This window comes from Amia ocellicauda, chromosome 3 (genome assembly GCF_036373705.1).
Source record: "Amia ocellicauda isolate fAmiCal2 chromosome 3, fAmiCal2.hap1, whole genome shotgun sequence".
Taxonomy (NCBI): domain Eukaryota; kingdom Metazoa; phylum Chordata; class Actinopteri; order Amiiformes; family Amiidae; genus Amia; species Amia ocellicauda.
The window spans coordinates 51,974,070-52,000,064 of NC_089852.1; the positions used below are offsets into that span (position 1 = coordinate 51,974,070).

The window sequence follows — 25,995 nt, forward strand, 5'->3', positions numbered from 1 at the left end:
GGGAGACAGGGAGAGAGAGAAGTTAAAAGAGTGAAGGAGAGGAAGAAATCCGGCAGAGTGGGAGGGGTTGGAGAGGTGGATGTTGAAGTCTCCCAGGAGGATGGTAGGTGAGGACAGCAATGGGAGGGAGGAGAGAAGAAAGTCGAGTTCATCCAGGAAGGAGGCGAGTGGACCGGGAGGATGTTAGAGAACTAGAAGGAAGAGGTGAGAGGGAGAGGTGAGTTCCACTGCATGGAGTTCAAAGCTGTTAGTCATGATAGAAGAGAGAAGAGAAGGGGAGAGAAGGAGACCTGTTCCTCCTGCCTGCCAGGTAAGACAGGGGGAGTGGTACAGAACATACAGAGAGGATAGGGCAGCAGGGGTGGTTGAGTTGTCCGGCGAGATCCATGTCTCGGTGAGAGCAAGGAAATCTAGAGAGTGGTGGGAGGCGAAGACGGAGATGAAGTCGGCCTTGTTGGAAGCTGAGTGGCAGTTCCACAGACCTCCAGACAGTGGAATAGAGGGGAGGGAAGAGGGGGGGGGGAGGCAGGGAGATGAGGTTAGAGGGATTAGAGAAGCAATGGCGATTAGAGAATTAGAGAAGACGAAGAGCGCAGGACTGGAATCGGAGAGATCGTCATGGCTTCTTGCGGTCTCCTCGCTGGAGTCCCACATCTGGGTCCCTACCCTTTGGAGATGGGGCCCTTCAGAAGGGGGGCACTGAGACTGCTGGCGCAAAGCTCCAGGGGGCTGTTTAATACTCCACCTGTAGCTAATTATGACAGTACTCACCTGCGTTGCGTTGAATGACACAAGGCTGTCAGGAAGGCAATCCCTCCCATGCAGGACTGCCTGGTGTAAATGGCTGGTGTAAAACAAAAACACATGTGCAAGTAATAAAGCAATTAAGCAATTAGTGAAAAGCAAACCATAATGTGAAGTGAATAAGTTAATAAATACATAAAGAAACAAAATATGCATATTTTAATATATAAAACAGTGAATACATTAAAATAAATACAAAAGTAAATAATAGTGAGAAACCAGATATCACTGTCTGTGACACTTGCAAAAGTAGAAATGCGAGCACTGACATAATCTAGTTGGTTATGTAACATATTTTACATATGCTTTTTAGGAAAAATGCAACTTTAAGCAGAAGTAATTTTATACAAGTTATAAAATATGTGTGGTGATTGATAAAAATATGATTTCATACTATACTTTTCTTAATAAATAACAATCTTGTCATTTTCTTATTTTCATTGTATTTATTTGGAATATACACTTCTTGTATATAAATGTGCAACATATATGTTCCACTTTTTAAAAGCACATTAGGAATATAAGATGTATGTTGGAAATATATGTTCTTTACGTATATGTATACATCGAGATGAAGAACATGCATATTTTATTTGTTTATAATCAGTCAGAAATAAGGCACTTTTTTAACAATGTGATTATAATACGATGGGAATTCTATAATAATAATAATAATAATAATAATAATAATATATATATATATATATAATTGTTAAATAATCCAATTATATATATATATATATATATATATATATATATATATATATATATATATATATATATATATATATATTAATATTGGATTGGCTTGTTTGTTTACTTTAATCACTTCTTTCACGGCCTATTGTTAAACGTCGATGTAAAAAGTTTACTTATAAAGAGCAGTAGGCTATATCGATTCTTTTTACTTTTTAAATCTTAGGCTCACATTGCCCTGTTCATTCGGAAGATATGTGATAGTGATATACTGTGAATAGCTGGCTAAAGCTGAGTCCGTATCATTCCCGACACGTTGCGAGTACAGAAAGCTGCCTGTGTGCGACGGACTGCCTGCTTGACTGGTCCCCGGGAGAGGGCGAGCCCGGCCCCTGGGTGGAGATTTGCTTGATTGATGGTCCCCCCGTGCGGGAGGCACAGGCAGTCGCCCCAGCCTCCCCACTCCCTCGATCCCAATCTCAAGGAATGTTTCACGGCGTTTTCTCCGGAGGGTCGTCGCTGAAAGGAGGGGTCTCTCTACGTGTGCGCTGCGTGCTCTGGGAGAGTTACAGTCACTTTTCTGCTGCCGACCGAGCCGTGCAGCACGCCTGGGAGCGAGAGCAGCAAAAGTGACCCAAACTGTCCACTCCAGCCTCCTGTGCGGCTAGGATTTCCCGGAGACCTCTGTAGTTTGCCTTTTTTCGTTTTGTTTTACTTATTTGTAAGAACTATGCATCGTTCTCTGTAGACTAAAAGAAAATCAAACTAAAGGATTGTTTTCTTAACTGCATCAGCTGAAAAGTACTAGACGTGAGTATAATGGTTGTTGCATATTATTTATTTGTATTGTTTCTGTTCACGCACGTTAAAGGTTGTAATATAACTTGTCTCACATATGGAAGGCTAAACTTAAGGTCATATAGGCTAATACAGGCTGCCTGTGAGTAGAGGATCCACCTTAATTTCCCATTTTTCTAATTAACTAATAAATCCTGCTTTCGTTGGGGAATTACTGTAAAATGTACTATTGATTTTAATTACAACATGTTTAACACTTAAGCCTCTATGTAAACAAACACGTATCTTATTTATACGACCTAGTCTGTTGAAATATTGTAAAAATTAAATAATAATATATATTTGAATTTGTGTGCATGATGCTTGCATAAACAGAATAATTTTAATTCGCCTGTTTTTGTTAATATATATTACATATAGGCAATTTATCAGCATCTTCTAAGAGGTCAAACCCATAACAAATGTGTTAGCCCATAGGATGTTTTGAGATTGCCAAACCCATCCACTTCGACCAGGATGGGTGAAGTTTTATGTCAATACCAAGAAGACTATTTTGTTTTCTATAGCATGTAATAAACATTAATCTCAATTCCCCACTGCGAAATTGTATATTTATGATACTGTACCGAAGACAAATTAATTAATTTAATTTATATGATTGCCAAATATATACGCAGCTCTTTTGGTTGCTGTATTCTTTAGCATATTATTGCGGTTAGAAAAGAAAGTTGAATTACTACAACTGTAAATAATACACATTTGATTTTACAGGGATTACCAGATGCTCAAGAAACAAGAATGCCCTTTATGGTAGTCGTCGGGATACAGGTCAATGCAATAGAAACACGAAAAAGGGGGATACAATAACATCTGTCAAACATATAACTGTGCAATCAACGAAATCACCAAAATGGCATCCAGTTTGACCTGCGCTGGGATTATATGGGCTATCCTATCTTTTTTATGTGCCGCTGCCTCCTGCGTTGGCTTTTTTATGCCCTATTGGCTTTTGGGATCCCAGATGGATAAACCGGTTTCGTTTGGCACTTTTCGCCGGTGCTCCTATCCTGTCAGGGACGAGACCCGGCAGCTGACGGTGATGGTGGAGCAGTGCGGACGGTACGCTTCTTTCCAGGGCATCCCCAGCTTGGAGTGGAAGATCTGCACCGTGGTGACCGGGGTGGGCTGCGGGCTGCTGCTCCTAGTGGCTCTCACTGCCCTCATGGGATGCTGCGTGTCGGAGCTCATTTCCCGGACAATTGGCAGGGTGGCCGGCGGAGTGCAGTTCGTTGGCGGTAAGTCAAAAATACCCCCTATGACGAGCGTCTCTTTAAAGTGTACACAACGCTATGCGCATCCCAAAAGAAACCTTGCGTCGGATAGTTGTCCATTGGCTTGACGATGCTCTCAGTGATGCGCAAAATAAGCTACATTACTGTCGTGATTCGTGTATTGAAAAGCTGCCCAGAAAATTAAACTAACATTTCAAAAATCATGTTACAAAATGTAGAAAACTATTTTTAGGTCCAAGCAGTTTACACCTAGGATGTCTTACTTTTAAAAGACCACTTAGAACATTGCTTTACACCCAATACGTTGAATACTGTTGTTATAAGAAAAATGCATGTATTTGGGTTTCTTCGCAACAGTATGTGATAGAAATGCGGAACCTCGAATATGAGTTACTGTAACTTACCCAGATCACAACAACTATGTTGAAGTTTCGTTCCGCCAGCTCTTTCATTAGCTACAAACGTACACATTATGGTTAGCCACACTGACATTAGTAGTCAAGGAATAGCTGTTGGGAAGACAAACAAATTGCTGTTGACAACACGCAGTTTGCAAACACTGAGGAAGAGTATAAGCTATTTTTAAGCTCACTTAACGGCGACTTTTCTCATTCATTTGTATTTATTTGATTGGCCAGTTGCAGCGCACATGTGTTGCCTACCTCTGCCCGATGGGGGCGCCAATGGGCACTGTGTATCTGACCGCATTTTACAGGTGTGGATGAAGTGACCAGATTTGTGTCAGAGGGCAAGCGAGGGCAACCCTACCAGACTTACAGTCCTTTCGGTAGTCTAACGCTTTTGTTCTCAGTTGTGCTTTCGAGTACTATACAATTATGTTTCTGTGTGTTTTCAGTGTTTCCTTTTTGAATCTCTCCCTATTTGTTTGATTAAAAACACGATGGCCCATCCTGTGTCGAGAAAGACACTGGCCTCGTCCAAGTCACAACCTTAACCAGCCCCCCAAACCTGAACCCTATCGCACGTGTAATAGAAAGGGGCTTCTGACAATACATTCAACTGCGATTCAGTTTTTTTTTTTTTTTTTTGATGTGCAATTGATGTGTAGGTCAACGTTTTGATTAGTTACAGGACATTGTCTAACACCATCAGCCTAACCAAGTAGAGCGGAACAAATACACGAACAGCACTTTTTTTTTCTGCAACATTAAACAAAGATAACCAATATTGCAGAAAGCTCCTCCGAAAGATTGACAAGCTTGACAGAAATGTTTAAAAACAGGGTTCTCGTCAGCCCACTATCTCAGAGGCATCAGGGCGCGGAGCTGCACGTCGCGGAGCCCCGGGCGATACAGGCGGCGGTAGTTGCCGGTGACAGGCCGGCGCTTCAGCTTTCTCTTTCACTGTAGTATGAGAGTCAGCCAGCAGTCTGCCGCCAGCCAAGCACCACGCTTAACATCGGATGTCATCTTAATGATCATGTCCTCTTCTATTGTCCTGCTGCCCTTTTCATTATTAAGCATAATGAACACGGCTTACAAGCAGATAAGGGATTGGGCACGTTTGCGTTGGTGTATTTGCAGTAAAAACCATTGGTAGATAAAAGGCACTATATTCCAGGATTCTAATTGACGCCAGAAGTGATTTGTAAGCGATTTATATAGGCTATATATATAAAAAAAAAACGAAAACAAAGATTAGACGAGACGGATACCAGTAGGTTGGTTGTTTTATTAATTGAGGGCTCTCTAAAAGGCAACCACTATCCGGTGTGATGGCAATGATTACATTATTGAAATTCTATAGTATTTTGTGTGCTTCATGTTGCTTTAATCCTGCGAGTTTAATTTTGAATTATACGTTTTATCTGTTGATAGTCTGTATTAATTATGTCACGGAAAAGGGGTGTCATCAATGTTATGGGAGTTATAGGAATTATGAGATTTACATTTTTTTTGTGTGTGCAAATGCAATGATATTTTAAAATAAAAAAAAAGATTAATAAACAATACTTTATCAAACTAACTTATTCATGTGCCATGCAAAAATGAATGGGTTAGTCAATAATCAGAGATCATTAATTTGAAGAATGGCAATTTGTACATCATTGATTAATCATCTTTCACTGTGATCAAGGCTCAATTTTAATTTCAACTTCCTATTAAAATAAATTAAATGAATGAAGTTGTTTTTATTTCGATATATTAATTGTCAACAGCCAATGTGCAATATTATTTGCATGAATCATTCAAAGGTTAACTGAGTTGTCTGATCAACCAACTGGCTGTGAATTTAGAACAATGTGATGTTGTGGCAACACAAATTTGCAGACTCCAGGGGATGTGTTAAAATCATTTAATCATAACTTTATAATATTAGCTAAATTCCAGGGAAAAATATTTATGTATATATTTGTCAATACCAAAATACAATCAAATCACAACTACCAAAGACAATTTATGTTGGTAAATACTCAAAAAGCCTTCACAGAGATAAATGTATTTTACTCATCCATGAAGTGCAATTGAACACTGGGAAAGCATTTTAAGTAGGCAAAAAATATTCTACACCAGACAGAGGTTGAGGCCTAGAACAAATTGCAAGTTATTAACCTGTTCCGAATCACTTTTAATTTATTGGCCGATGCCACTCTCTACTACTTACAAATAAAAAACAAATAGGCTACAGGTTTCCAATTTGCGATTTGCAGGTAGATGACCTAGGATTTGATTTGGGTTAGGCCTTAGTGTATTTCATCTGCTTGGCGCAGGTTAGTGCTGATGGCATTTCAAATGGTTATCAAGATGTATGCAGAGGGTTGTAGCTCTTGAGGTATAATGGTATAACACCACGCCTCTGGCCCCCCAACCCTGTGACAAGCCTCTGCAATTCAGCCTCACAAGCTACATCTATCTGGCCCCACCCCCTTAGACTGTCCTTACTGAATGACTCGTGGACAGTGTGGGTGCCTTGTGATCACCCCAGGGTGGGCTCAACACAGTTAACCAGCTGTTTGTTACCTTCTAACATTTTATATGAGCAGTTTGTGCATTCTAGGCAGGGGAACAATGCCAGTGGAAACAGTAGGGAAGTAGGTTTATTTTTCTGAACAATGGACGTGATTTTCCCTGGAGAGATGAACTGGGCATGCTGTATTTTGAGCAGCAGTGTATGCTACGCTGTAGTTTTAGTTGGTTGAATTACTTTGCAGTACACAAAGATTGTATTGTTGGTCGTGGCCTATTCTCTGCACCTGTCTGGCTCGCTCTGAGAAAATGTTAGTCAGAAATAATCATTTGGCTCACAGGTGTCAAGTGAAGAAACAACCTCACTCCCAGTCATGCATCCTATTAAAAATAAAAAAATCTGCAATTTTCAATTCTTTACCAAGACCACCACCACCTTTAAAAAAATAATAATAAATAAATTCAAAAATAGTAGATTTATTTTTGAAGCTTTTCTCTGTGTTGCGCAATTTGAAAATATCCTTCATCCTTTGGTAGGTTTGAAGTGCCTTGATGTGTGGGCTGTGCTTTTTTCACCCTTTTACCCTCCAGTGCTCTGTGATGCTTTAATGAATAAATAACATATTTCTTCGGAACGTCATATTGATTAGGGTTAGTGATCAATCAGCCTGTGAGAGAAGAGAGGCCATTGTGGTTCATATATGTATTTCACATTTATCGATGAGCTCTCCATTTCCATCAACATATAATATTCCTATAGAATAATCTATAGAATTAACTGGTATGTTATGACCAAATGACCAAGATAGAGTCAGGGGGACAGTAGTTAGAGAACCAATGGTTAATTGTGATCATAATATGGTTAGCTTTGAGGCATTCTTTCAAAAAACAAGGTCCAAGTCTAAAACAATGGTCTACAATTTTAGAAAAGCAAAGCTTGAAGGTATGAGGCGGCACTTAGAAGAGGTAGACTGGAGCACATTGGATACAGAGTCAGTTGAAAATGGATGGGTATATTTTAAGAATATACTACTTGAGGCTCAGGAGCAATTTGTACCAAAACTTTGCAAATTGAGGACCAAAAAACACTGGCCAAAATGGTTTAATAGAGGTATGCAAAAAAATATCAAGAGAAAGAAAATGTTGTATAGCGCATACAAAAGTGATGGTGACGAAACAAAATACATAGAATATGTTGAGCTGCAAAGAGATCTTAAGAAAGGGATCAGGAACGCAAAGAGGGAAATAGAAAGAAACATAGCTCTTGGAGCTAAAACCAATGCAAAGAGCTTTTTTCAATATTACAACAGCAAGCGGTCAATAAAGGAGGAAGTGAAACAGATAAAGGGCAAAAATTGAGGTATCTTGGAAAACGAACAAGATGTGGCAAATGTTCTAAATGAGTATTTCACAGAGGTTTTCACAAAAGAAAAAACAGATGACATGCCACAGGTTGACAATCAGTCCAGTCAAACCCTAAGAGAGATCAGGATAATAGAGGAGGAGGTACTAAAGGGACTAGAATTAAAAACCAACATATCACCTGGGCCAGATGGGATGTTTCCAACAGTACTTAAAGAAATGAGAGAAATTATTTATAGGCCGCTAACTAAAATATTCCAAATGACACTTAGAACAGGGGATGTGCCAACTGTCTGGAAGACAGCAAATGTCTCTGGGATAGTTAGCAAACTTGTCAAATTTGCAGATGATACTAAAATAGGTGGCTCAGCAGATACAATCTTGGCAGCACAGGCTATTCAGAGGGACTTAGTTAATATTCAGTTGTGGGCCGACACCTGGCAGATGAAATTCAATGTGGACAAGTGCAAGGTAATACATGCAGGTAACAGAAATGTCCACTATAATTACACTATGGGAGGTACAGATCTAGATGAGAAAGACTTAGGAGTCTATGTGGACTCCTCACTTTCTCCATCCAAGCAATGTGGGGAAGCAATAAAAAAGGCAAACAGAATGCTAGGGTATATTGTCAAAAGTGTAGAATTTAAAACAAGGGAAGTAATGTTAAGACTGTACAATGCGCTAGTTAGACCTCATCTGGAATACTGTGTGCAGTTCTGGGCTCCACACTTCAAGAAGGATATTGCTGCTCTAGAGGCAGTTCAGAGGAGAGCAAGTCCTACTCGGAGAGACTGAGGGAACTGAACCTTTTCACCCTGGAACAGAGGAGACTACGTGGGGACTTGATCCAAGTCTTAAAAATCATGAAAGGCATCGACCACATCAAACCAGAGGAGCTTTTCCAGATCAGCAGGGACACACGCACCCGGGGACACAAATGGAAATTGGGCTTCAAGGCATTCAAAACGGAAAACAGGAGACACTTCTTTACACAGAGAGTAGTCACAATCTGGAATAAACTACCCAGCGATGTGGTTGAAGCTGAAAGTTTGGGAACATTTAAAAATAGACTGGATAGGATCCTTGGATCACTTAGATATTAATGGACACCAAATGAGCATGATGGGTCGAATGGCCTCCTCTCGTTTGTAAACTTTCTTATGTTCTTATGTTCTTATATTCTTATTTGACCCACTGGAAAAGTACAAACTACATTAATGAAATCAAAATGAATTGTCTAAAGTGTGGATTATTACATTTCCTAGACTATGGAGTGGCAGTCAGATGTTTAGGCACCCTCCATCTTAACTCCATCTTAACTCCATCTTGTCAGGTTTCTCTAGGGTAAATGGCTGTTTAACAAGCTATTTTTGATAAATATATGCAGTTTAATGAACAATTACTTAAATTAAATTAAACAAATCACCAATTAACATTGATTTCAAATGAAGTGTAAACTGAATCCACAAATCTATCTGATGTATTTTTAAGAACATGTTCTAATAGAGTTCACAGCATAGTTTATGTGTGAAGACTATGTCTGAAGTAAAGTAGTGTAGCCTATGTGAGCCTGGCTCTGTTTAGTACGCCCCTCAGTGTCTGAGCTCAGAAAGTGAGAGAAGCTCAGTGGAATGTGTTTACACTCTCTCTCTCTCTCTCTCTCTCTCTCTCTCTCTCTCTCTCTCTCTCTCTCTCTCTCTTTCTCTCTCTCTCTTTGGCTCAGCATAGCTGGGCACTCTCAGTTTGTGGATAGAAAGGGAGTAACTCGGTGACCGAGAAAGAATGTGAAGTCCGAACCCCTATTTACACCAGCTGCATGATTGGAAGAACTGGGATCATGAGGGGTTTTTACTGTGCAAACAGGTTGCCTGAGCAAAGAAGGATAGTTATTTTAGTTTATATATATATATATATATATATATATATATATATATATATATATATATGCATAGACAGATTTTTATTTCTGTTCCAGATTTAGTGAAGTGTGACTTTTGTCTGTAAGAGCTACCAAGTGTTCGTGCAACTCAAGATATTGTTGAACAGCTTTGGCATTCTTTGAATGTGCTATACAGTAAATGCAAATTCCTGCTTGTCATTTCATCCCCCTCTCAGATATAACAAGAGGTCACCTCTGCTAGAGATTCTTATGAATACATTGTGAGGGGCATAGCAGTTAACTGAGGCAATTTGTTTTAAAGGGTTCTATTATTATGAAGTTTCCCTGCAATTCCACTTTTTGACTGCAAGCCAATCCAACACAAAAAGAATGATATTATATGAAACATCGATTGATATTTAATAAAGAGCTGTAATTAATGTTTTTTTCCCCTCCTGTACAAGTGCAAGAAAACAATGGCATTCCTTTCTTTGTTCTGCCAGGCCATTGTATTGTAGGATGAATGATTTGACACAGTGATTGTGTATGTCTCTGAGAACACACATGCTCTGTCACTGCAGTGGTGTTCATCACTGCTCTTGTCTTGTGAAATAGCCTTTTCCCTAACATAATATTTCAGTGCTATGGTGTTTTTCCAAACGTGAACAGTAGAAGTGGTTGATTAACCACTTAATCAATGCTGGCTGCTGTATGTAGCTGAACATTTTATACATATATGTGTGCATCAAAGGACAGCTAGTATATATATTAGCCAATGAGAAACAAATAAACTACACTTCCCAGACATAAAATATCAAGTCTTATTATGGCAAGTCTCACTTCAAATGTCCATAGTCAATTCATTTTTGGACCACATAACATAGTACAAATCAGCATGCTAAAGTTTCTAGTTTAGAAATTACATGTTCTGGAGCTATAGTCAAGGAATGCCATGTAACTGGGGTTGTAGAGTTGCAGTCCAAATCCAGCATGACAGAGAGCTTGTATTAACAGAGCCAGGCTGCCCTGTAAATAGCAGGAGAAGCTGATAGATGAAAGCAGTACTCCCTAATCCAGCTCTCTCTTGTTTTACAACCACTCTAACACCCAGCCCAGCCACTAAGATTTATTTAAACATAATGATTGCCTGCCCTGAGTTTACTCATCAGCACTGCAGCAAGCTGCTCCTATTTTGTCAATGCCTCCGGGGCATGTGGGTTGCACATCTAGAATGATAATAGTTATTCTTCTTCTCCTCAGCCCTTTCAAGTGGGATGTTAGTAAAGGTCTAAACATTGCACATCACTTTTAAATAGAAGGCCAGGCTGTCACACACTTGATCTGTTGTCTAGGATGGACAAGACACATTAGCATGAGGGGCCGTTCAATTAAGCAATACAGAAAAAATAAATCATATACTAAAGTGGATATATCATATAGCAGAAAAAAGAGAAGACAGCAGATCCTTCACAGGGTCACAGGCATTAGAGCCGAATGAGGGAGAAAACGATCTGGACATTCATGCGCAGGCATTAATCAAGATAAATTAAAGTTTATAAGTGTACACTCTGAGGCTAGTGTATACATTGTTTTATTGTATGCTGTGCTTTATTAGTAATAGGCTATGTTTTTATAATGTTGGTGCTTTCAGATGAAGGGTCATTATTACCCAAGGTGGCGGACTCAAAATCTCACTCGCAGCGAATTAAAGATTGATGCATTGTGTTCATTTCTTTGATGTAGGGCCAGTCCCTGAACCATGATACTGACACACCATTCTAATAAAGACAAGCTGTGTGAACGCTTTATTAATCCCATTATAATTGTTCTTTCTACTCTGATACCATTAAACACAGGGAAATATATATATATATATTAAAAAAATGTATTAAAAACAATCTGTACATAAGAAATAACATCCACACATCGGGACCCGAACCCGCAACATTGAACTCACAGCGCTGTTCATAACCACCGCGCCGACAGACATGAGGATTAATCTGAAACTTGATTTAAGAGCACTCAAGGTAATCCTTGATTTCTAGCAAAATTGTGTTCCAGAGTGTAGGGGCATATCATTACCATCACCGTCAGCCTATAGGGATCCACTGCTGGATGAAGGCCTCCTCAAGATGTTTCCATTTGCTTTGATCTGCAGCTTCTCTTTTCCACGTCATGCCTGAATCTTCCCAACTTTTATGTTGTCAAGGTATTTTTCTAGGTCATCTTTTGGTATCTATTCAATAGCTTCCTTTGTACGTTTTTACATTTTCACTGTCAATTATATGTTTTGGTTTGTTCTTATTCTAGTATATATACAGACATGCTTAAATTTGTTGGTACCCTTACAGCTCATTGAAATAAGGCTTTATTCCGCCTGAAAAGTGATTAAATTTAAAGCTATTGCATCATGTATACTGGCAACCCTTTGGTATGTCATAGAATAAAGCAAGGAAGCTGTGAAAAGAGATCAATTATTGCTCATTCTACAAAGATATTGTAAAATGGCCTGGACACATTTGTTGGTACCACTTAGAAAAGATAATAAATAATTGGATTATAGTGATATTCCAAACTAATTCATCTCTTTAATTAGTATCGCACATCTCCAATCTTGTAATCAGTCATTCAGTCTATTTAAGTGGAGGAAAGTAGTCACTGTGCCGTTTGGTTTCATTGTGTGCACCACACTGAACATGGACCAGAGAAAGCAAAGGAGAGAGTTGTCTGAGGAGATCAGAAAGAAAATAATAGACAAGCATGGTAAAGGTAAAGGCTACAAGACCATCTCCAAGCAGCTTGATGTTCCTGTGGCAACAGCTGCAAATATTATTAAGAAGGTCCATGGAACTGTAGCCAACCTCCCTGGGCACGGCCGCAAGAGGAAAATTAACCCCAGATTGAACATAAGGATTGTGCGAATGGCAGAAAAAGAACCAAGGATAACTGCCAAAGAGATAAAAGTTGAACTCCAAGGTGAAGGTACGTCAGTTTCTGATCGCACTATCCATCGCTTTTTGAGCGAAAGTGGACTCCATGGAAGAAGACCCAGGAGGACTCCACTTTTGAAAGACAAAACATAAAAAAGACAGACTGGAATTTGCTAAAATGCATATTGACAAGCCACAATCCTTCTGGGAGAATGTCCTTTGGACAGATGAGTCAGAATTGGAGCTTTTTGGCAAGTCACATCAGCTCTATGTTGGCAGATGAAAAAATGAAGCATTCAAAGAAAAGAACACCATACAACAGTGAAACATAGAGGAGGCTCGGTTATGTTTTGGGGCTGCTTTGTTGCACCTGGCACAGGGTGCCTTGAATCTGTGCAGGGCACAATGAAATCTCAAGACTATCAAGGCATTCTGGAGTGAAACGTACTGCCCAGTGTCAGAAAGCTCTGTCTCTGTTTTATTATTTACAATATTATGTTGAAAAATAAAATCAAAAGCAAACTCTGATTACAATTACTGACAATTACTTACTAGTTATTTCAGAGGAAATAGTGCATTCTTCGTTTTTTTTGTGGAGGGGTACCAACAAATTTGTGTATATACAGTGCATCCGGAAAGTATTCACAGCGCTTCACTTTTTCCACATTTTGTTATGTTACAGCCTTACTCCAAAATGGATTAAATTCATTATTTTCCTCAAAATTCTACAAACAATACCCCATAATGACAACATGAAAGTTGATTGGACATGATTTGGAAAGGTACACACCTGTTAACAGTTAAGGTCCCACAGTTAACAGTGCATGTCAGAGCACAAACTAAGCCATGAAGTACAAGGAATTGTCTGTAGACCTCCGAGACAGGATTGTATCGAGGCACAGATCTAGGGAAGGGTACAGAAAAACTTCAGCAGCATTGAAGGTCCCAATGAGCATAGTGGCCTCCATCATCCGTAAATTGAAGAAGTTTGGAACCACCAGGACTCTTCCTAGAGCTGGCCAAACTGAGCGATCGGGGGAGAAGCGCCTTAGTCAGGGAGGTGACCAAGAAACCGATGGTCACTCTGACAGAGCTCCAGCGTGTCTCTGTGGAGAGAGGAGAACCTTCCAGAAGAACAACCATCTCTGTAGCACTCCACCTATCAGGCCTGTATGGTAGAGTGTCCAGACGGAAGCCACTCCTTGGTAAAAGGCACATGACAGCCGCCTGGAGTTTGCCAAAAGGCACCTGAAGGACTCTCAGATCATGAGAAACAAAATTCTCTGGTCTGATGAAACAATGATTGAGGAAACCAGGCACCGCTCATCACCTGGCCAATACCATCCCTACAATGAAGCATGGTGGTGGCAGCATCATGCTGTGGGGATGTTTTTCAGCAGCAGGAACTGGGAGACTAGTCAGGATCGAGGGAAAGATGAATGCAGCAATGTACAGAGACATCCTTGATCAAAACCTGCTCCAGAGCACTCTGGACCTCAGACTGGGGCAAAGGTTCATCTTCCAACAGGACAACAACCCTAAGCACACAGCCAAGATGACAAAGGAGTGGCTACAGGACAACTCTGTGAATGTCCTTGAGCCAGCCAGAGCCCAGACTTGAACCCGATTGAACATCTCTGGAGAGATCTGAAAGTGGCTGTGCACCGACGCTCCCCATCCAACCTGATGGAGCTTGAGAGGTCCTGCAAAGAAGAATGGGAGAAACTGCCCAAAAATAAGTGTGCCAAGCTTGTAGCATCATACTCAAAAAAACTTGAGGCTGTAATTGGTGCCAAAGGTGCTTCAACAAAGTATTGAGCAAAGGCTGTGATACTTATGTACATGTGCTTTTTTTGTTTTTTATTTTCAATACATTTGCAAAGATTTCTTTTGAACTTCTTTCACGTTGTCATTATGGGGTATTGTTTGTAGAATTTTGAGGAAAATAATTAATTTAATCAATTTTGGAATAAGGCTGTAACATAACAAAATGTGTAAAAAGTGAAGCGCTGAGAATACTTTCCGGATGCACTATATATATATAATTTTTCACACAGCCCTGCCATATTAAGAAGACAATCCCATATAAATGACATAATTTGTTTTGCCATAGTATCTACATGGCAGGATACATCAAAGAGCCTGAGTGTCGGTCCTGGCTAAGCTACTGGTTAGGTGTTTGTGTTGCCCCATTTATGCCTGGTGTTTTGTCAATTGTGTTTAATAGCGGCTTACCATTTTAGCATGGCAAGAGCTCTGGTTTTGCATTTTTGTTCAAGATCAAATGGCTCAGCTTTTGAAAAGTGCTGCAAAAACACAGCTTGTTCCGATTCTTTGTGTGCTGATGTAATCCCGTTCACTCTTGCACTTCTTCCTCTTTGTGAAGCTTTTTTTTTACATAGTTTTAACAGAGCTATACAAAGGGGTCTCATGGGAGCATTTTGTGGAGAAAGCAGCCCCAACTGCATTGGATGATTTGAGCATAAATAGACACAACAGCGATGATTCTGAACTGTTTTCAGAAGTCTGGCCATCAGACAGCCATTGCCTCGTATGTTCAGGTAAGGAAGCAATGAGTGCTATTAAGCACACCCATACAGAAAAAGTTCCAGTTCAAAACATGGCAATAATTCTCCCAATCCATGTCTCGGCACACTGACGGCGTGATGAGAGCTTCGCATGGTGTTTGAAAGGCAGCCTGTTTTCGTTGACCCTAATGCAATGTGGGCAGTCTCTGCCATTAATACAAATAAATAAAATAGTAATAATGCCTGGATGGTGGAGGGCAGCTGCTCAACAGCAGACTGTGTGTCTCTATGATGAAGTGGAAACAATTCAATAAAGGACCTGGAGCGGAGGCATGTGTGCTCATAACCCTAGCCTTGCCTGGATTGCTGGGGAGTGGAGAAAACATCCAGGGAATGTGGGCTGGAGCTCTCAGCAGAATGCAGAGATGAACCTCTCTGACTTTTTTAAAACCACAAGGCCTAGCCATCAGCATCCGTGGCTGACATGACGTACAATTTATAACAGGTTAAAGGTGTAAAACGATGTTCTTTTGACACCGTTTCCTTTCGGCAAAGAGTTCTGTAGAATTGAAGTGACATGTTGAAGTATAGTGTAGGTTTAGACAGCCTGTTCTAATTTATTTTAATTAAAAGTCCCACAAAACATGTCTTTGTTGTTGTTTCCTGGCAAAATATTCACTGAAAATTGTTTGTTTTATATGCACTGTTTTAACATTCCCAATCTCACTCCCCAATTATTAGACAAACCCTGCCAATGATCTGCTCTAGGAAAGATTGCCTGCTTAACCAAACCAAACCAGTTCCATGTGCTATTTATAAAAATACACATGTCAATGAAATATTTGAAACTGAGTTATTCCATACCCAAATATACAATTTAAAGGCAAGATTTTTGTTTTCTGTAAATAAATGGCATCTGTTTTAGTGATACCTTAGAAGGAACAGATGCAAAAGTTTACATACAAAAGTGTTTCATTTGATTTGACATGCTACATGCATCAAAAATATACTATGTCCTATGCTGTATGTGGACCTAGCATTACATGAATGTTCATTAACCTATCTTATTTCAAATTCATACAGATTTGTATTTCTGTTGAACAATAACTGAAATAACTGAGGTTTTGTTGAAACATTGTATATATTTCAAACTGGCATAGCTCTATGTGTTTATATAAAAGGTATTCGTGATTAGAGAAAAAAGAAAGCAGAGGAAATCAATGTGTTATCCCAGCGAAATTCAATCCTTGTTTCAGTATGGTTATCAATATTTCAGGAATTTTCCAGAACAGTGGGGGCCCAGACAGCAGGATGCATATTGTGCTAGTTCAAAAGATCACAAATTAAAATCTTCTCTGTAAGAGGTGACCCATGCATATCCTGTGCAGAGGAATCCATTGGTACTGAGTTTGTTTGACTGTGTGTGTGTGTGTGTGTGTGTGTGTGTGTATGTGTGTGTGTGTGTGTGTGTGATGTAGAGCTGTGGTAGATGGGGGAAGGGCTCATTTTTGACCTAGACATTCCATATGTTCTCCAGATACTGTTTTGTAAGGCAAGAGCCCTATGCCACTTGACCCTTCCTATATTGACCACCCAGTAGCAGAGAGCCCTGCTGCTAATAAGGAAACCTATTCATGCAAGAATATATGATGTAACACATTCAGATTGTACTGTTACTAAACTGCAAACAAAGTCTTCAGACTTACACACACTATATAAGAGTGCATACATCTTTGTTTCTTGTAATAAAAATATGACATTTTGTTGGCATGTGCGATCAAAGTCCACAAGCCCGTAATGTTTAATGTATGTTGACACAAACTCACAAATATACCACTCTGCAGATGTCTTCTATAAAAGTTAATACAATAAAAAGCTTCCAGGGATTTTCATAGTATTTCAACTTAAATCAACCCAGCCCATAAAAATTGAAAATTATTAGAAATGTCTGCTTTGGATTGAGAAAAATGAATTAATCACTCATTCTTGCAAACATTATATGTATGTACTTGCACACAGCAGCAAAAATATAATATTTCAGGGTGAATCTGAGAGTGAGCAGGACCTGTTAAACCATGTCCTTCATGTAACCTGTCCAGCAATTATTTAAAACAAAATCCACTGTCAATGAGTCTCAGGATTTTGCAGCTAATCTCTTTTTTTATCTCTTGCTCTCCTTTCTTCCTCTCAGACCCCATTGATCAATGTGCAGTTAATGTCTTGACTGTCAACCTAACACTTGCTTTTCCTGCTCTCCCATTATAAGAGCACAGGCAATTGCTAACCGCCTGGATGAAAAAAACAACAACATCCCCAACAAAGTCACTGTCATTGCTGGCAAATGACAAATTAAGCAAACAAAGGATCTCTTTGTACTGTCAGGCTTAGCCACAGAGTGACATGGCCTCTTCAATGGCTCAAACCAGGCTTTGGCCAGAGTGGTATTATTGTTCCCACAGTTTACAAATTACTTGAGTAATAATCCTCATTTACTAGTAATGTGAATACTCTCCTGAGCAAGTAATTGTCTCAGCTGAAGCAAGGTGTGTTATGTGTTGGGCTACTATGACAAGTTGGATGCTGTTTCATGTTAGTGCCCAAGTGTAGCTCTCATCCAAACAATGCCTGAGTGTAAATATGTCTTACAGTGACAGACCCCATAAAAGAGGGATATATCATTAGTTGATTGTATTTGGTCAACGAGGCTGCATCAGCCATTCTGATTAGCTTTCTTTCAACTCACTTTAATGTAAAACCTTTTTCTATTATGCAAATTGCAATTGATAAAAATATAAATTGTAAACACATACATAGCTGGTAATACAAATAAATAAACTGCACCTCTTGGTTTTTGACACATGTTGACCTTAACATTGTCTTGAGTTCAAAACAGAACTCACAATATATCTGGCCTCATTGGAACTCTTGCTGAGTTTTTTTAAATGGTGAATTTACAACTTCTAACACTGCATAGACAAGCGTCCCTGCTTCTCAGGGCCTGTCTGATATACAGGTGGACTAGGCAGTCGCATAAAGCCCCAGAATATCAAAGGGCCCTTAAAATATGACAGAAACAGTTCTGACCTTGCATTTTGCACAATGGGCACATTCATGTCATGAAGGGTCTTTTTGGCGGAATTGAAGTTTTCCGACAGTTTTCAGTGCTCCGACCTAAAATAAGAAACTACAAATAGTAGGAAACTTCAATTCTGACAGTTCGGGAATTGACATGCAAATGAGGTGAGTACCTAATTAGCATACACACTGTCCGAAAATCAAATATATCCGGCTGTTTCAAGCTGTCCTAATGCAATAGAACAGTTCGAAAGAGGCGCTATCAGCAGATGCTATAATACAACAGTTCATGCTAATGTTGAAATATGTGCATTAATAACCCCTTATTACCTTGTCTGGATAACACCTCGGGACAAACGATACAATTGATAATTAACGTGTTAACAGTTGTGTGTATTAAAACAACAAATAAAGATACAAATAAGGGAAATATATATTATAATAAGAAACATATAAAAATAAGAACCATAAACAACCATTTTGTCTATTAACAAATTTAGAAGCATGTGGCCACTACAGTGTCAGGTTTGCAGAATGATTGCCTTCCTGGATGAACCCATCCAAGAAGATTTCATTTATGAACGTTGTCAGCATGTTGAAGTCCTAGAGATTAAAGTCTGTGATCTTGAGGCCCAGCTTGTTGATCTGCGCTGTATTAGTGATATGGAAGAAATAATCAATCAGCCCATGAGAGTGATGGTGTGCACACCAAAACCTAGGAGAGTTGAGCTTAGAGCAGGAAAGTGTAGAGAACTGCTGGGTTACAGTAGGTTGTAACTGTAGAAAAGGGCGCGCACAACCCTTAGAGACATCCCAAGAGCTAGAAATGCCCAACAGGTTCCAACTGCTGGACACCGAGTTGGACAGTGATGGCTCCGAGGGTGATGGGAGAGCAGTTGAGCACCAGAGCACCATGGTGCCCACTCCACCCCAGAACAGGGAGGTAGAGTAGAAGACTCGATTCTTAGAGGTGTAGATCACACAGTGTGTTCTACTGATAAGGAGACCCACATGGTATCTTGCCTGCCTGGAGCTCAGGTTGTAGACAGGCTTCTGGCCAAAGCCGGGGGGAAACCACTAGTCATGGTCCACATTGGAACCAATGACATAGGAAAAGGAAGGGCAGAGGTTCTGCAGGGGGGCAGGGAGCTCTGACAATGGGAGATGTTCCACTAAGGAAAGAAAACAAAGGCAGACTGCTAGTAGACAAGTCCTGAAATGTTTGTACTTCAATGCAAGAAGTATAAGGAACAAGTCACAGTGCTGGCGTGTGACTATGATGTTATAGGACTGACAGAAACAAGGCTTACAGAAAATAATGGGGATGAATACAAGTTGAATGGACATTGAGGAAGAAGAACTCAAATAAGATTCTAGTATCGAAACAGAATCTTTGTGGGTTAAGCTTTTGAATAAAATATCTTGAAGATTAGTGGTAGGAGTGTGTTATAGACCACCCAATTCAGATATTCAGAAAGATGTTGCATTGTGCAATGTAATCAGAACTACATGTAGCAAGGATGTGGCTGTTATAATGGGGGATTTCAATTTCCCAAACATAGACTGGGAAAGCCCAGTTGGGACTACAGAAGCAGAAATAGAAATGGTTGAGATGGTAAATGACTGCTTTCTAACTCAATTTGTCAGGGAACCAACCAGAGAGAGCACTTGCATTGACTTGAACTTTTCAATTTACCAAGATAGAGTCAGAGGGACACTAGGGACACAATATGGTTAGCTTTGAGGCATACTTTCAAAAAACAAGGACCAAGTCTAAAACAATGATCTACAATTTTAGAAAAGCAAACCTTGAAGGTGGCACTTAGACTGGAGCACACTGGATACAGATTCAGTTGAAAATGGATGGTTATATTTTAAGAATATACTACTTGAGGCTCAAGAGAAATTTGTACCAAAACTTAGCAAATTGAGGAACAAAAACATTGGCCAAATGGTTTAATAGAAGTATGCAAGAAAATATCAAGAGAAAGAAAATGTTGTATAGCGCACACAAGAGGAATAGAGACTAAACAAAATGCAAAGAATACGTTGAACTGCATAGAGATCTTAAGAAAGGGATCAGGAAAGCAAAGAGGGCAATAGAAAGAAACATAGCTCTTGGAGCTAAAACTAATGGAATGTTTTTTTCAATACTATAACAGCAAGAGGTCAATAAACGAGGAAGCAGCTAAAGGGCAAAAATGGAAGTATCTTGGAATATGAACAAGATTTGTCTTACTAATCTATTAGAGTTTTTTGAACATGCAACTGCAGCTGTAGATCACGTGAAAGCATATATGATATACTTAAATTTTCAAAAAGGACTGATCCTCAAATTGGAAGCTGTAGGCATTCAGGGTAATGTAAGTAGATGGATTATGAACTGGTTGATGTATAGGAAACAGAGGGTGTCGATAAGAGGAGTTGTTTCTAAATGGAGTGAGGTTGTTAGTGGAGTTCCACAGGGATCAGTTTTAGGGTCTTTGCTTTTTCTAATCTATATTAATGATTTGGAATCTGATACAATCTTGGCAGCACAGTTTATTCAAAGGGACTTAGATAATATTCAGTTGTGGGTTGACCTGGCAGATGAAATTCAATGTGGACAAGTGCAAGGTATTACTTGCAGGTAATTAAAATGTCTACAGTAATTAGCCTACACTATGGGAGGAATAAAACTGGAAGAAGTAATTTTTGGGAAAGACCTAGGAGTCTATCTGGGCTCCTCATTTTCTCCATCCAAAAAATGTGGGGAACCAATAAAAAAGACAAACAAAATGCTAGGGTATATTGTCATGAGTGTAGAATGTAGTAATGTTAAGACTGTACAATGCTCTAGTTAGAGCTCATCTGGAATACTGTGTACAGTTCTGGACTCCGCACTTCAAGAAAGATATAGCTGTTCTAGAGGCAGTTCAGAGGAGAGCAACCAGACTTATTCCAGGTCTGAAGGGAATATCCTACTGAGAAACTGAGGGAACTGAACCTTTTCACCCTGGAACAGAGAAGACTACGTGGAACTTGACTCAAGTCTTCAAAATCATGAAAGGCATCGACCACATCAAACCAGAGGAGCTTTTCCAGGTCTGCAGGGACACACGCACCCGGGGACACAAATGGACAGAAAATGGGAGACATTTCTTCACACAGAGAGTTGTCACAATCTGGAACAAACTCCCCAGCGATGTGGTTGAAGCTGAAATTTTGGGAACATTCAAAAATAGACTGGATAGGATCCTTAGTTATTAATGGACACTAAACGAGCATGATTGGTCGAATGGCCTCCTCTCGTTTGTAAACTTTCTTATGTTCTTATGTTCTTAAAAGAATGCTCAGGCTTCCTCTTGTCAATCATGGTGTCATATCAACCCACCTGCTCAAGCAGACCAACCAGAAGGCATTAAATTGAGGTATACAGCCACAAAGAAGGACAGGGTCAATCCCAAAAACATTTGGCGTTCAAATTACGAAAACACCCATTTTCAAATGTAAGCCTGCAGTTTACTTGCAAATACTACTGTCTGTGATAATCATATAGATCTTAAAATTGCCACATTTTAAAAGTGAAAGATAACTGTCCATTAATTGTCAGTTTCAAGGTAAAATAAGTTGCTGATGGGAACTTCATGGTTAATAGCAATGTGGAATGCTTTTGTTTCCTATTATCATTATGCTCTCTACTATATTGTTGTGGGTCTGTTGTGCACTGTTCAGTACTGTACATCATGTTGTAATCCTAGCTATATAAAACACTTATATTCACGGCTTTGTAGCTCCATCAGTGAAGTGAAAAAACAATCGGTAATATCAGTAAAACAAAGTATTTAACAACAAGGCGGAAGGCACAAATTTCATGTAAATATGATGGATATAAATGTATATTGCTAAGGAGTTTATTAAAAGAATGTCAGTGGAACTTTAACAGCAGTTTTCACCGTTTAGTATATTTAAAGTAGTGGGACTTTATAATTTCATAATTCTGTGAGGTATTAATTTTATTAAATTATATATAAAGCAATAATCCAGCTCAATCAGATTAAGTAATAATCTAATTGTAGAAAATGTAGGTGATGTTTTCTGGTGGAGGGTTACATCACTTTGATAGCTAGCCTATCCAAATTATGATTAGCTAGTAGTCAGTTTGCCAGTTGTCAGCTAATGATTTTTGATAGTGTTGTATTTATTATTTGATTTATGTATTTTTTTTAATTGTGCACTGTGCAATATAGTATTAGTTACTGATGTTATTTCAATGTGCATAGTGCACTATTTGTATTTATTACTAAATCTATTTCTTCAACATGTACAGTGTATGTTAATGTGCAATACATGTTTGTGTGTCTTTTAGTTTTATCTAAACATTTTCTCTCTGACATAAAGATAAAGCACCATTAAAATGTTTTACAGCGAGGTGGGGGGCACAATCAAATCTCACCTATGGCCCCCAAAAGGCTAGAGTCGGCCCTGCTGCTTCTCCAACACAAAAGGCATAACCAAGGTTTTAGAGATATGGAGAGACCTATAGACACAAGGGGAATCTGTTTCAAAAGGCACATCATGCTATTAATACCCAAAGAAAAAAAAAGCACTTAATACACACATGCAATACAAAAACTCTCTGTTTGTTGCTCTAGTTCAGTAAATTGCTTGATGTGGTTGCAGAGGAAATATATATGTATACAGTTGTGGAGTCCATTTTGCATTTTCAGCAGCTTTCGCTCTCTTAACACTGAGTTGATGAAAGACTACACTTCTACAGCTGACCTTAGCCTGATCTGTAAATATTTGACTTGCAATGCATTTGCCTGTAGGGTTTATTCTCAGGTTCCTTTGGAAAAGTACAGGATGTTTGAACACCAGAACCCCAAGAACTCACTGTTCATATCATGATGTATTGTGTGCCTTTTTGATGTGATTAGTAAGGGAATCGAGTCATACTTTACTGCCGTTCTTTGAGTAGAGTAGATTAAGAAGGTTTGGATTCCGATTATTTTCAGTGACTGAAGCTGTTCTATTTCGGTAGAGGGATGGAAAATCTTTTCATTTTTAAACACAACACAGCACCTGAGCCAGTGACTATGCCTACATATAAGGCATGATGGCTTTATTAGATCTTGTCTTATTTTAAAAAGGCTTTGTTACAACAAGATTAAAGTTAGATTGATGAGTCTTGTGTTGCCGGCAGTGCTGTGATGCTCCGGGGATAAGATTTGTGCAGTAGAATGCATCGAAACAGCAGAAGATCTATCAGCATTCCTAAGAGATCAGATAAGGGAACAGTGGTACAGCAGCGTGGACTGTCTGCTTGCTGTGCTCCTCTGAGACACTTCCTATTGGTGTGTTTCATCATCACCAACAGTAAAATCCATTTGGCCTCCTCTGGGATTCTCTTGAATGAGGCATTTGTCAGGATGGTTTCAAATCCCTGTGAGGAACCTGACCCAGAGCTCGGTGCAGCGACAGTTATTCTTGACTTAGGGTTCTTTCCTGGGTGGCAGATGCTTGTCAAAGAATGCAGTCTGATTTGAACGATTTCACATACATTTTAAGCCTGAATATAAGTAATGTCCTTTCCTCGTTTTGTTTTTTAACTTTCTTTCCATACAGGACCCTATCTTTTCCATTTTATGAGAAAGGAGAGGGTTAAAAGGCAGCTGCCAATTAACTTAAGTAATTAGCTAATGGTTCCATAGCATTGGAGTAGGTGCTTTTCCCACATACCTTCCATAATTTTCCAGGATTTCCTTGAGTTATGTGTGGATTATAATAATATACAGTATTGTTAAAATGTATGACACCAGCATATTGTCACATATTTGGCACACCAATAAAACCTCCATTGACGTAAATAATTTAGTTGTTAACATTTTGTTATTTTTTGTATGAAACTGTCAAGTAGCTCTTGAATGTGTGTTGGGGTTTGGCATCTCCTTAAAATATGGAAATTCTGCCCAGTCAGCTTTTTTACCTGTTGGAAAGTTGAAATCGCAAGATAAATAAAAACATACTGTTGCCATATATTATAAGCCTCAAGTGTGTTAAATTAAAGTCTACTTTGACACACCTAGGATTTACAGTCACACTGATTTATTTTAAACACACACATCATCAATACAAAAGTAACAGGGTGTTGTAATACATTTACTGCACACATGAAACACTGATCCAACTTGACAACTAATTGGTCTACCATGTCTGTCCCTTAGTTAAAAGCTAGATACACTGTACAGTCTTCTTTTTTAAAGTATTCCCAGCTAAGTCATTTTATTTTAAATATAAACATCTAGGCATTCAATCAAATTATAGATTTACACATCTTATAGGATTCTTGAGTATTGATGTATGTTTTTTCAAAATGTGTTCATTCCAGTTTATAAACAATACATTCAGAAACAGAAGAGTAAATAACTCACCACACACCTGCTCTCCATCATCTGCTTCTCCCACCGGCCTTTATAAACCCCTCCCTTACTCTCACTCAGTTTTGTCAGTTTACCTACATCTCTCCTTGTGCCTTGTTGAACCCTTGTTTCCTCGACCTCCGGCTTAACCCCTTGACCATGACCTTGGACTTCCTCTGATTCCCTGTTTGCCTGATCGCCCGACCCTTGCCTGTGACCAAGACCACGTCTTGCCTTGCCTTTGTTTGCCTTGTCCTGCCGGTATCTGCCCCACACTTGATTGACCACCTCTACCGCACTCTGCAACTGGGTCCTCTGTTGCCCTGTCCCATGGACCGTGACACAATGGACAAGGACAATATTGTTCACATTAATTTCAGAGTGAATTCAAAGGAATTATTTAATATGTTTCCTATTTGTGCTTTGCAATATTTTAATTGAATATTTCAATGATGATATGTGTATTGCTTTGCAGATGAGAATTTTCTAGGTCCTAATTTTGTTAATTCCCATCTACTTGGCTCTTCTTTTCTGTTTATAAAGCCAAACAAGAGCCATTAACATTGAAATGTTTCAGACAGGCCTCAACTAAAAGATACAGAATTTGTAACAGAACTACAAATACATGTTATGATACTGTCTTATGTGCAATATTTATGATATATATTCACATTTTAAAGAATGATAATCTGTTCCATTTTCACTCAAAATATCACAAAGGGCATTATTATTTTACATTATGCAGTATTTGTACTCTCCAAAGCTTTGAAATGAATGCATATAAACACAAGGACACAAGCACAACCAAACAACATGCAGCATTCATCATGTGGGAACAGCGGGGGGGAGGGGATTCAATGAAAACAATCACCTTGGATATACGGAAAAGGTCTCATGTCAGCTGTGCTTTCAGCACAGACGAATTCAGCAATTACCATGTAAGCACAACTGTAGCTGTCCTCAAACGCTTTGTTGCTGGTGTATTGGATGAAAGCAAGTGCTCCCCCATCTCCCCAACCCCCACTTGTGCACTCATTCCCCTGCACACTTGAACGGAGAGTAATATCTATAGTGATTGTCAGCCCGTGTTTATTGGGAGCTGATGTAAACAGTTTGCTTCAACCACAGAGCTGAAATGCTAATAGCAGGGTTGTTGCAGGAGGAGGCTACACTGTAATAAACCACCAGATTTCAATTGCCACCACCGAGAGGACTGTAGTATTGTCAGTCTGAAGTGACTGACTGAAGGAACTGGCTTTGCCAATATATCATATGGCTCTTTAATCCCATTGTCATCCTC

The 25,995-nt window shown here is 39.3% G+C and overlaps 1 protein-coding gene across 1 annotated transcript in view; it reads left to right on the forward strand.

Moving 5' to 3' along the window:
• Positions 1-1,928: 1,928 nt before the first annotated feature.
• Positions 1,929-25,995, forward strand: part of LOC136746976 (LHFPL tetraspan subfamily member 6 protein) — a 105,996-nt gene continuing 81,929 nt past the window's right edge. The window contains exons 1-2 of the mRNA XM_066699904.1: positions 1,929-2,310; positions 3,070-3,593. Coding sequence (XP_066556001.1) covers positions 3,209-3,593 — 385 coding nt within the window. The 5' untranslated portion in view covers positions 1,929-2,310; positions 3,070-3,208. The remainder of the gene's footprint in view (positions 2,311-3,069; positions 3,594-25,995) is intronic.